This window comes from Vidua chalybeata, chromosome 1 (assembly GCF_026979565.1).
Source record: "Vidua chalybeata isolate OUT-0048 chromosome 1, bVidCha1 merged haplotype, whole genome shotgun sequence".
In the NCBI taxonomy this organism is placed as follows: Eukaryota; Metazoa; Chordata; class Aves; order Passeriformes; family Viduidae; genus Vidua; species Vidua chalybeata.
In genome coordinates, this window is record NC_071530.1 from 9,920,103 (window position 1) to 9,932,392 (window position 12,290).

The window sequence follows — 12,290 nt, forward strand, 5'->3', positions numbered from 1 at the left end:
AAAGTTTGTCAACACAAGCCTTGAAGGACAAAGAAGTAAGGAAATTATCTCAGTTCAAGTTATTAAAAAAAAAAGAAATCATGCAAAATTCTGGACATTTATGTCTTCAGATAAGGCAATTAAAAATTTTAATTTGTAATTAATGTTAAAGACAGAAATCAAACTATTGTACCACTGGTGCTATCTCCATAAGATTCTTAGCAGTATAAGGGACAGTTTGTTCCTTTCAGTAGAGAACATAAAACTTGGATTGGAAACTGCTCACAGCCATATTATTCTTCTGAATATTTATAGTATTAGCAATTCATTATTAATTTATTCTGTGCTAGTGAGATCATGCCCAAAATCAAGCCACATGAGTTAAATGAAACTTGAAAAGGAATATTTAGAAGTTCTATATTTGTATAAAAACTTTTTAGTGCGATTAAACTTGGACAGCTTGTGTTGACTTAAAATATGCAGCATCCTGCTTTCAAAGTTTAAGTTACTTTCAAAGCACACGTAAACTAGGGAACCAAAGAATGTGTAACAGGACCAGCAACTGGATTTGTCCCAGGGCTATGTCCTAGCTGCAGCACAAAGGAAAGCCAGTGGCACAGAGTTCCCATGGGCCTTGCTTTCCTCTGGAAACATCCACCCAAGTGTGATAGCTGTGAGAGAGCCTCTGAGCGGCACAAGAACAAGGTTTGGAGATGATAAATGAAAATGAGAGGAGGATTATGGGGGAAATTCTGCATTTGATCACCAATTCCACAGAGTACTCTTCATACAGTTTCCCAGGGAAGTGCAATTCTCTAAAGGATTCACTTGCTTATGGGCATTGGGTCTTTATTCACTCCTCATAGGATTGTACAGTTCTAAATGCAGCATCTGTTCTATATTCAGAAAGATTATGCCAAAAATAACGGATTACTAAAGGGAACACTTCACAAAGTTTGTCTCCATGTGTAGATAATGTAATGCCTTATCGTCCACTGCCCTGTGTGCTGTATCAGCCTCTCTGTGTTACCAGCAGTAGCCCTGAGAGATCTCTGATGGTGGCTTGGCCATCTGTGCACAATTTCAGAGGTTTACACTGAGCAGGTCACCTTCAGAGCCTTTGAAATGGAATTTCAACATGCTTAGGTCCTTCCTGAGCTGTAGTTCTGGGTCAACATCAAGCCCAAATCTCTATGATGTAGCACTAGAGCTTACTCAAAGTAAAAGAATGTTCACCTGAACCAATTCAGGTCATGCTTGGTCAGCTTTCCCCAGCTCATTTTAAGCCAAAAACAACATCAATAACATGACATACAAGTAATCAGAAAGACAAAGAAACTATTTTCTTCATCTGCCAGCACTCAGAAACTACAGTGACAAAATGAAATTATTTTGGCTTTGATTGATGGACTGCCTGAGCCAGCATAAACAAGCCCCGGAGTACACAAGAATAATTATCATCTTGTAAGACCTCAGACATCTTTATTTCAATTCCATTTCTACTAACAGTGAGAGCCGAGTCATGAAACTGTTCATGCACACCCATGGAAGCTGAGGACTTTCTGAAATTTTCCCTTTTATTCAATCCACTCTCTGTAAAACAGTGGGTTTGTTACAGTGATTTGCAAACAGCTTAGAAGCATTTATAAATTTTTCCTATGCTGCTGTATATCAACTGGGCTAAGGTTTTGCCAAACAGGCAGCTGAACAGCATGGACTTCAGAGCTCCATTGCTATATTTTCCACAGAAAACACTTAAAAATCTTATTCAATTGTATGGAATACTATATAGAAAAATTGAAGTTCAAGTCCTATTGCTACCAAAATTAATCAACACAATTTGTATCAAATCTCAAAGCCTGCTGGAAGGAACTCAGTATACAAGTTGCTGATGTCCAAAACATCACAAGTCACTAATGGTTTTTTCCCTTATTTTTCCTCAGTATTTTAGGACTTTACAGGCATCTATGGCCCAGGAGAGAGTTGTAGTGTTTCAGATTACTCAAATCAAATGGATGAAGTAACACCAAACACATTTCCTACATGTAGACTACATTTAAATGCATCACAAATCATGTGACTGAAACTGAAGCGGCTGTCACCAGAACTCCAAGAATATTAAGCCTCATTTTATGTATTTCTATGGGCTTACTGATAATGGTACAGGACATCTGAGAAAACTGCTGAAATGTCCTGGATGCATTTACTGAATGACTACAGTGGGCATCTGAAAACTGGTCTAGTCTGAATCCTGAAATGGTATTACTGGTGTAATTACTGCTAGAATTACAACTAAACAGTAATGCATCTTCTGGGCTTTCAAATCACACCTTTCCTCATTGCCCCCTTCTTCCAGTTACTACAGATTTTTACCAATATTGCATTAATATATCTTCTTTTTCTCTTTGGAAAAACATACCCTTATACAAAGGTGGCATACAATTAACTTGACTTCACCTTAAAACACATGAAACTAGGCCAGATTAATTGCTCCCAACGATTGCCTATTTCTTTCCAGCCACCACAAAGCAGTCTATGGTGCTTTAAATAATCACACTGCAGGGAAGTGAAGGTGTGGTAAATGCTATGTTAAATGTTTCTGTTTCCCTACATAGGATATCTAACTTGATTCAACTTAGTATTCTCCTCTCTACTCTACAACTCTCCGTCCAGCCATTAATTCATTCAGTGTTAGGATTTCTGGACTGTCATCCATCAGTGCATCACTCATAAAATCATTATTTAAAGTCTCATTTTTGGAAATTTTACCCATCTCTCACATATACAGGCCTGCTTCCTACTGTCTCTGAATGATATTAAATAAGTCAGATAAAAAAGATTCATATTTTTATGTTTAAATAAGCTTTTACATTCTAGTTCTGGTAACAATTTTACCAATAAAATGATACTTTCTATAGTTAGCTTTCCATTTCTTTCTGTAGCTCACTTTTAAGGCAAAACTTTAATTGCTCCAGTGTTTATTTCCTATAATGTCTGTAATTTTTATTTATATTATTTTTAAAGTATTCTAAGTACCCAGATGTACTTTAAGGTACATCTTTTTTTTCTTTTATGTTCATTATTGGATTTAGTCTCTATGTTTTCACTATGTTTTCTCTATGTAGTCACTATGTTTTCTCTATGTTTTTTCAACCATTGAGTGTTTTTGTCCTTTCACTTTGATATGCACACATAAAAAGTAAGTTCAGCTTAAATTTGTGCTAGCTCCTCAACTTTTTCTGCATGTCTACTATTATATTCTTTAGGTTTTTTTTTAACTATTGGACTGGTTCTGGCTGGGATAGAGTTAATTTTCTTTACAGCTGCTAATATGGGGCTGTGTTTGGGATTTGTGCTAAACAGTGGGTTTTTGCTTTCCCTATTAAACTGTCCTTTTCTCAATGCAAGAGTTTTTCAGCTTTTCCAATTCTCTCCCCAATCCTGCTAATGGGGGAGTGCAGTGTCTGGGTTGACCTCTGGGGTTAAGCCATTAACAACTGTTAACAAAATGAGCAAAGGCAAAAAGAAAAAAGATTCTAGATTCCTGATTCTGTGGTGTGTAGAACACTCCTGCAGCCTGCATAGAACAATCCCTTTTCAATGTCTTCATTTGCACCATTTATTTCTTTGATGTGTTCTTCACAGAACATCCAAGGAAACAAGCAAACTTCCCTGAAAACCTTTGCTCAGTGACTCGCCCAGAAGTCTCTTCTCCTGCTCCTCCAGAGGATGCTGCAGATGCTGTTGTCAGCTAGTTTCAATGAGATCACTTACTTTATTTGAATGTTTGGTCTTTAATGCTTGTCATGCATTTGCAGATACTTCATAATTAAAGGAAACATAACAGACTATAAACTACATTTTGTTTCCCATTTTCTTCAGCTTACATAAGTGCTGCCACCCCATTCATCATTCTGCTTTTTGAGATCCAGTCTTTGAGCAACAAGTTCACTTACCTAGGAGTGCTTCTTTGTCTATAAAAACATGAAACACTGGGATGGCTGGGCAGGACCACAGTGCAGGGCAGGGGAGAGGAAAACACTGGGGCTTGTGCTGGAAAATTTTGTTTACAGACACCTTTTATAAATATATAACCACTAGGTGGCACTTTGTATTTGGATTTAAAAATTGTCACTTCCAAAAGACGTTTAGCATTTTTCAAAACTGTCTAGGCATGCATAAAACATGAAAAAACAACAGAGTGCTTTGAAAATGAGTCAGAAAGTCGACAGCTTGCCTAGGGTTTATTTTCAATGTTTTGATTTTTGTACTTGGCAGAGCGGGAGCCATCTCACCTCTTTTGGGCAATGATTTCTAGACTGCAGGTCTGTGTGCCACAGCATGGAACTTAGGTCGCATGGGAATTATGAACATATATGGACTGACATTCCTTTTGCATTTTCACACAAGTGAAAAAAAAAAAACGAAAAGCAGGTGCTGCACAAGTAGCAAGCTAGCAAACTGGGAGCAAAGCAGAACTGCTTAGAGTGGGAACAGGAATGCGACGGTCCCAAAAAAGGCTATTGCTCCACGCGGCCTCACTGAGGGTATTTCCCACTTGCTTTTGCCAGGGCTCTGAGAGCACAAACAGGCTGTGATGGGGCCGCAGCTGCCTTCATCCTCCTCAGAGCCTGTGCCTTCCTCTCCCCTGCCCTGCACTGTGGCCCTGCCCAGCCATCCCAGAGCTCTGCCCAACCCTGGTGCCCTGTGCTGGGCCCTGACTCACCTCTGCAGGCTGATGTCCCTGTCCCAGGGAGGTGACACCTGCCTGGGGCTGGAGCTGCCTTGACCTGGGGGAAGGACCTGCTTGGACCCTGCCTGGCCAAAGCCCCTCTGCGTGGGGCTGCCTGCCTGCAGTCCTGTGACAATACAAACACTGCCTCCAGTGGGGAATAGGAGCAGCCCCAATTACTCAGAAACACTGAGGAAACTCCAATAGAAAAACTTTTCATTTCTGGTCAACAAACATTACTCGTAGACAGCAAACAGGAATTTGAAATTCTACAGTAGACATCAGATTTAACTAGCTTAAATAGAATGATGAAACCAATAGTGTTTATTTCATATTAACCTAAAATATTTGATGTTCATAGGCTCTTTAAAAGCCAGTTCTATTACCAGGAATGGCAAAAATATGGTTTCCATGATTTCTAAGGGATTTTGGGATTTTAATGAAATCAAACACTTCAGAAGAAACGTCTTGTTTCCCTTTTGAAGAACAGTTTCCCTTTGGACAATCAAAAATCTATTGTCCAGTTTTACACTCAATGAAATTTACATATTTTTAGGGTACTATGGGGAAATACGGAAGTTGGCAGCTAAAACTTTGAAAAAAAATCCCTCTCAAAAAACAAAACAAACTTTCTTCCAAATTTTCCAGGTAAATCCTGTTTTCCAATTACTCAAAACGTCCTGTGAAGACAAGAGCATTTATTTTTGTTTGGCTGAACATCAGGATAATCTTACCATAAGAACATTCTTTTCTATTCTTATGCAAATATATTAATGTGTGTATAGTCAAAGCTGTAAGAGATACCTTCATCTTTATGTTGCCCCAATTCTGACATGCTGTACATTCTTGCAAAATTACCATTAAAAATCAATCTCCTGTTCATTTAAACCCTATCACAAAACATTAAATGTCTCTATTTAGAAGTAGGACCATATATTTCTGCTAGTATGTATTATGTCTAACCCATGTGCTATTTGTTGTATTAGCTGAAGCTCTTTCAGTGTTTTGGTACTCAAAATTCCTTCCTTGTGGTATTTCACTTTGGATGTCATGGAGAATAGACTACCATGGCCACTGCTGTCTTTATCAGGACTGAAGTGCAAGACTGTGCTGGGCAGTATTTCCTTCAGAATCTTCTGGAAAACACAGTAAATTCACTTATGGATGTGCATTTTCCTTCTTCAGGGCTACAAATGCCGCATATTAATGTCAACTGCCAAATTTCTATTTACGTTTTGGGTAGAGCAGAAATTTCATGTCTTCAAAATCATTGTGGGCACCTGGTGCTTCTCTTCTTTCCAAAAGGGTTTGTTATTGTCACTCTTAATAAATTATACTATGTGAGATATTTGAATGAGGCTGATCAGGATGTTTTGCTGGTCTTCACCATTTTATTTTCAGTTAGTGACTTTCCAGTAGGCAACTCATTTCATTCAAGGCTCTTTCTTATCTCTCTCACCAAGCCTCCTTAAAAGACAGAGCTCTGCCTCTCTTTTGCCCTCAAATATTTAAGTACAGCTTCCACAAAGCCCAGACATTGTAAATACCATAAGGGTCAGTTTTATGTGGTGTCATTAATGATGATCAGTGAAAGCCAAAACATAAAAATATCCAAAGCAGCCCCTTTAACTTCCTTCATTGAAAAAAAAAAAAAAAAGTGTGAACTAAGAAGTAGCAACATATCTGTATTACACCTGCAAAAGCAGCAGCACAGAGATTTAAGAAAGCTAAAGCTGTGCTTCCAAGAGTTACTGGTGCTGCATGGAAGTTCCATGACCCCACCATCTCATTTAATTCTACTTTGAATGCTACCTCAGAGGACTGTCAGCACCACTGCAGTCTGAAGTACTGACTCATTTTACAGAGAAAATAGCTTCAAAACTAAACAAAACCTGATGCAAGCCCATGATGAGACAGGGAGCATAAGAAAGGGGGAACCTTGAGGAGATTCCTGTTCATGTAGCAAAAGAAAGGTCTCATCTGGCTTTGTGTCAGTCTCCTATTTACTAACGTGGAGGATACAGGGATCACGTCTGTGTAGCTATAGAGAGAGGGGTGTGTATTATTCACAAAGGTGTGGGGGTGTGTGTAAATGCAAAATATGCACCTCTCTTCCTGTAAAAACAACCTTAACAGGTAAGCTAGTCAGATATTTAACTTCTGGGCAACTTGCCATGGGTCTGACATTTGAATGTTCATCCCACTGTTCTGAACAGCTCTGTTTCATCCACAAGATCATGAGCTCCGTGCTGGAATCACTGAGGAAAATTCTATTGACAGTGCAATTCAGGAGATTGGATTACACAGCAATATTGGTCCTTCTTTCTTTAAACTTAAGAATAACTGAGAGCATCATTTTGGTGTCTTGTCTCTTTTAATTTCCTATTACAAGCTGCATTATGAAGCTTCTCTTCGAGAGGTTTATGAAATTCTTTCCAAAGCCATTTTTCTTTTTGTCTACATCCCTTTCTCAAAGTTAAAAAGCTGTATCTAAAATTAAAAATGTTGTCTGACATATGGGTCTCACAAAAACATATTTTGGAAATCAAAATCTGAAAGGACACATTTAACTATGCTGCCACTCAGTCCAAAATGAACCAAAAGTCCCTAAACTTCATTATTTTCATAATGAAATCTTTTTTAGAACTCTTAGTTGTAGAACCCTGTTAAAAATCTTCTGAGTTTTAACATTTTTGACCATAAGATTCCATTTTTTCATTTGAAGCTGAGCCAGTTACTTTATAAGGAAAAACTCTGAAAACTCAATAAAGGCAGAAATTTGCAGAAGGATATTTTTATGTATTTAAAATCACTTTTCTTGGGAACTTACAATTTTTTTTTTTGTTAGAAGACAAGCCATGGGTAGCTGATAAAAAACAAAACAGTTTTTTTTTCTATATAGATCTCAAAATCTGTACCTATTATGAGCTAGTTAGAATGCAATTCATCTGCCCTTCAAAAAGAAAGAAATGTGCCCAAAATAAAAGAACCTCTCCTAGGCTTCCAGCTAAGGTGCATCCATATCTCAGGGGCCAAATTATGGGAGGGAAGAAGACAACAAATGTGGATAGAAGCTAATGCAGCCTTCATAAAATAAACAACCAGATGTTCTAAAGAGCACTACAGAGAGGAAAGCACTGCCACAGGTCTTTGGAGAGTGACTTCTCCCCTAAATGGAGTGTAATGCTGTCCACTAATGGAAAAGTATGTGCTAATGCCTGAAAATCCCCCAAAGGGTGCACAGCAAGAGGTTTGGGTGTCTCACAGTTTGACATTGGCAAATGAGCAGAATTTAGACCAACTGGGTTTTAGCATATCCTTAGCAAAGGATGCTTACGCTGTCTTTATACAATGTTTCTTTGCAAAACACACTACTGTTTTATTAAGCCATGAAGTGCTTTATAGACTTCATAGTGATTTTAGGTGCAATGCAAGAATTACTCAGCAAAATTCTTCAGCCCATGTCTTGAGACAGCTCAGGTGTAAGATCTTTTTATCATGTCAAAGAAACCCAAATAGCCCTTAAATGTTTCCTTTTTGCCTCCCTAACTGGGAGCTGAAAAATGAGGTAAGATATTTGTGGCAGCAGCCCTCCGGCCACAGAGAGCAACAGGCACAACTTTCCCAGGCATTGTCCTGGGGAAGGCTCTGAGAAGATCAAAGAATGATAAACAATTCTTAGCTTCACTTGCTGTACCCGTTGTTGTGAATATGTGGAAGGTGTTATGGAGATTTGTTTACCAGAGGGTGGTTTCTTAATTAGCCAATGGTGATGGTGTTTGGAGTGGAGGACCAGTTGGGTCCACCTGTATTGTTACTGTCTATCAAAGCAATGGGTGTCTTAATAAGGACAGAATAATAAAGAGCTTGATCAGCCTTCTGTGAATCATGCAGTCAATGCTAATTATTATCTGGCCAGGGGCCTATGATGACAGATATTTAATACATAATTGTCATCTAGTTCAAAGAAGAAACTACTTGTCCCACACAATTTGGATCCTCCAGAATTCAGAAGCTGTGCATGCCAGCCAAATTCTGGACCATGTGGCATAGAAGTGCAAAGGTTTCCCAGGTACCCAATAAATTAATGAAAAGATTCCCACTGATTTTGATAATGGAGGTCCAAGCCTTCTGTGGAAAATCTCAGGGAACCCTTATTTCCAAGATCAAGACAGTTCCTTCTCAAGATTTCATTAACAGCTTTTGTAAGTCAGGTAGCAGATACTAAAGCTAGAGAAGTATGACAAGGCTTGTATAACCATCTTTCCCATTCAGGAAAAAGTGGAATAGCATTTGGGACTTTATTGTAAAGAATTATGTTTCAAATGTATTACAAGTTACATGTGGAGCTACAATTTGGACTAGTTCTAGCTTGTCAATTTTCTTTAGTAATTCTACTTTTTCAGCAGTCAGAGTATTACTGTTCAAAAGGGTCCTTACTTGTTTGTATGATTACAGAGAGCTTACTAGGAAAACAAGGACACACCGAGAATGTCTATTTTTGTAAATGTAAATGAATATATTTAACATAAGCTACTCTCTGGAGGTTCTTGGTGAGGGTATCTGTAACAGAAAGCATCGAACAAATTCTCCTGTACTATTAAACATGCAGTTTTCATAAAGCAGGGGCTTTTTTCCAGTGTCCAACAAAATAGACAGTTTCAGATGGGCATTCAAAAAAGTGTCTAAATCATTTCACTACTGTTTTGCCACTGTCTGCAGGGTTGAATCAACACCATCAGACATCCTGTGTCCTTCCAAGATATGAGTTTTCTTTCACAGCAGTTTTACTTCAGAAGGCACCCCTTTCCCAGTGAAAAGAGGCTGGGAAGAAAATACTGACAGCAAACTTCCTTCTTCCCCTAGGAACCCAAAATAAAACTGGTGTGCATCATGAAGATACCCTTGGAGCAGTCCAGCATCTGGATCACAAAAGTGTACCTTGAGGAAAGCTTTACTTTCAAAGCCATGTAACAGCTAACAGGGAATTTATTGGTTCATGATTTAATTAATTAAGCTGGCCTACTAATTATTTCTCCATCTGGCTTCGCACTAGTATTAGTTATGTAACAGCCATCTTTCTTTGCCACTCATATATAAATAAAAGCCTTAAATCTAGATTAATTATTCCAGTAAGATTTTTCTTTTTTTTAAATTACTGATCTTGATTAATAAAATGGAGAAATTATAATAAAATACAAACTGTTGATGATCCTTTGAAGTTTTTTAATCCAAATTAGTATTAGAATATGCACTGAGAGAGTTGCACATTTAAATTGAGGAGAGGTGGAAGAAGCATCGTAAGTTGAGACTCATGTTTATGCTCAAGAGCACTGCAGATGGCAGGTCTTTGAGGTCCCATTCAGGGTGTATTCAAAACAAAATGAACACAAAAAGCCCAAATGAACCACGTATTGACAATCTGAATTTATCTGTCACCTTTTTATTCCACTTGTTGAACAAATGGCTTTACCAGCAGCTTCAACTTACAAGAAAAATGTTATTTTTCCATAAACCTTTTTTCTTGTCCCATGAAAATGTAGGAAATTTAATAAAATCTAAAAAATTTAAAAAAACAAACAAACAACACCCCACCAAAACACCTAAACAAACCCCAAGCCAAAAACCTAACAAAAACCCCTACATCAACTGTTCTTCTTCCTTCCACTAAATTACAGTTTGCTGAATCAATAGCTATATATTTGTCTTTCTATGCAGAAAGAAAATGAAAACAATAAAGTGACAGAGAGAGTTGGGGTTTTGGGCATAACACGACTGCCCAGTTTTCCCTTGGCACGACTCCATGGTCCTCTGGGTGTGAATCTGGCCTTCAGTCTGAAACACTGTGCACTTGGGAAACCCAGCGATCCTTCCTGCCACTAGCACTTTACTCTCAGGCATAGCTAGGGAGAGATGCTTGGATCCAAGGCTTTCAGCTTTCCCTCAGATTTGCTCTTCCTGCTGGTCCTGTCATCACAGCTGCTCTGCCAGTCAGAAAATGCTACAACAACTTCTCAGCACGTAAGAATGTGTTTGCTCCCAGCTGGTGTCCCAGCCAGGGCATTCTTAGCACCTGCAGACCTCTCACCACATGCTTGCTGCAGCAGTACATTTAATGCAAAATTGCATCAATTCTAAAAACCATAAAATCCCAAGCACAGTTCAAACAACTATGGAAACTGCAATCACAACAGTAAAGAAGATAAAGAGAGAAAATCTTCAATACTCCAGTTATTCTACATTACAGTTTTCTTACCCTTGTAGTCCACTGGCTTTGCATTCTTTAGAAGTTCCATGCACCTGGTTTCCTCCTTGTGAATCTCCAGCTGAAACCTGCATTCTGGATGGACACCATTCACCTGTGTCAAATTAACAAACGGGTTGTGTCTTGAAACTAGAATGAAAATGCTTCCTGAAGAATGCAACTACCAATAATGACATCCACAACTTTAACTGGCACGGGTTTCACCCAAGCATGTGCTAGGCACACTCAATGCCAGCTTCTCACTCACTGACTTTTCAGAACAAAATGCTGAAACACTCTATTGGCTTCTTCCTGTAGCATTTATTTAGCTTTCTAGTGCATTCCTCAATATTGTACCACCAGATCTTTTTCTCCAGAAAAACTCTGAGCTGAAACGGAAAAGTTTTTCCCCTTTTGTATTAAGTTAGGGAGCTGAAAGTTTGATACAAATCACAGAACATGAAAATTGATCAAACTTCATTCTCTTTGACATGGTAAATTCTGTTTTTCTTCCACCCTTTTCCACCATGTATGTTTTATCTCCTGAAGGCCCCAGACCATGATTACTTGATACAAGCAAATTCTCCACAGGAAGAAAGCCCCATTTCTTAAAAATTAAAGCACTAATGTCTTTACTGGTTCAAAGCCCTGCCTTCAGTTCTTTGGTTTTCAGAAAAGTTTATATATGTCCACAGGAAGAGACAGGAACGCAGCAGTACTGGAGAGAGAAATGAGACCCTGGAAAGTTGTACTGGGGTCAGCTGAATTCAGAGAAGCAGTCAGAGCCTTACAGAGAAACACATGGAGTCCAAAAGAGACTGCATGGGAGAAATTACTGCAGGAGGTGGCAAGTGCAAAAGCTGGAACATCAGTGGAGCTGGTGGGACAGTTTGATTAGCTTAAATGAGATCACATCTTAAATAAATAAAATGGGAATATGCAGTACTTCAGTCATCCTCACACCTCACACTTGTAATTACCAAGAAAAAGGTGGTCTCTCTCCAAGTTTCTGTCTTTTCCTTCACATCTTTTAGGAGACATTTAATAACACAATCTGGTAATGATCTCTGATGCATGACACATCAGTTTTTAAAAAATGTTAATAATTATTAAGTTGTGATTCTGGGCCCAGAACCTCAGATCCAGAGTTAGGACTGAGAACCTGGTGATGCTGCAGTCTCTTTGTGGACAAACCACTTGCATAGCTTTTAAAAATACAGTGCAAGAGCCATAAGCATAACAGCAGGGGCTGTTATGAAAACTCAGAAAAAGATGTCTCTTCTCCAAATGTCTCACTTCACTGTCTGCAACATCAGAACCTGACTTCCCTTTCCA

General features: G+C 38.6%; 1 protein-coding gene across 2 annotated transcripts in view; it reads right to left on the reverse strand.

The window, feature by feature from the left end:
* Positions 1-12,290, reverse strand: part of VIPR2 (vasoactive intestinal peptide receptor 2) — a 49,795-nt gene that overhangs the window by 35,801 nt on the left and 1,704 nt on the right. For both annotated transcript variants that reach the window (XR_008432510.1, XM_053951287.1), the window contains exon 2: positions 10,968-11,070. Coding sequence is in view for 1 of the 2 variants with exons in the window: in XM_053951287.1 (XP_053807262.1) it covers positions 10,968-11,070 (103 nt within the window). In the remaining variant the exon portion in view is untranslated. The remainder of the gene's footprint in view (positions 1-10,967; positions 11,071-12,290) is intronic.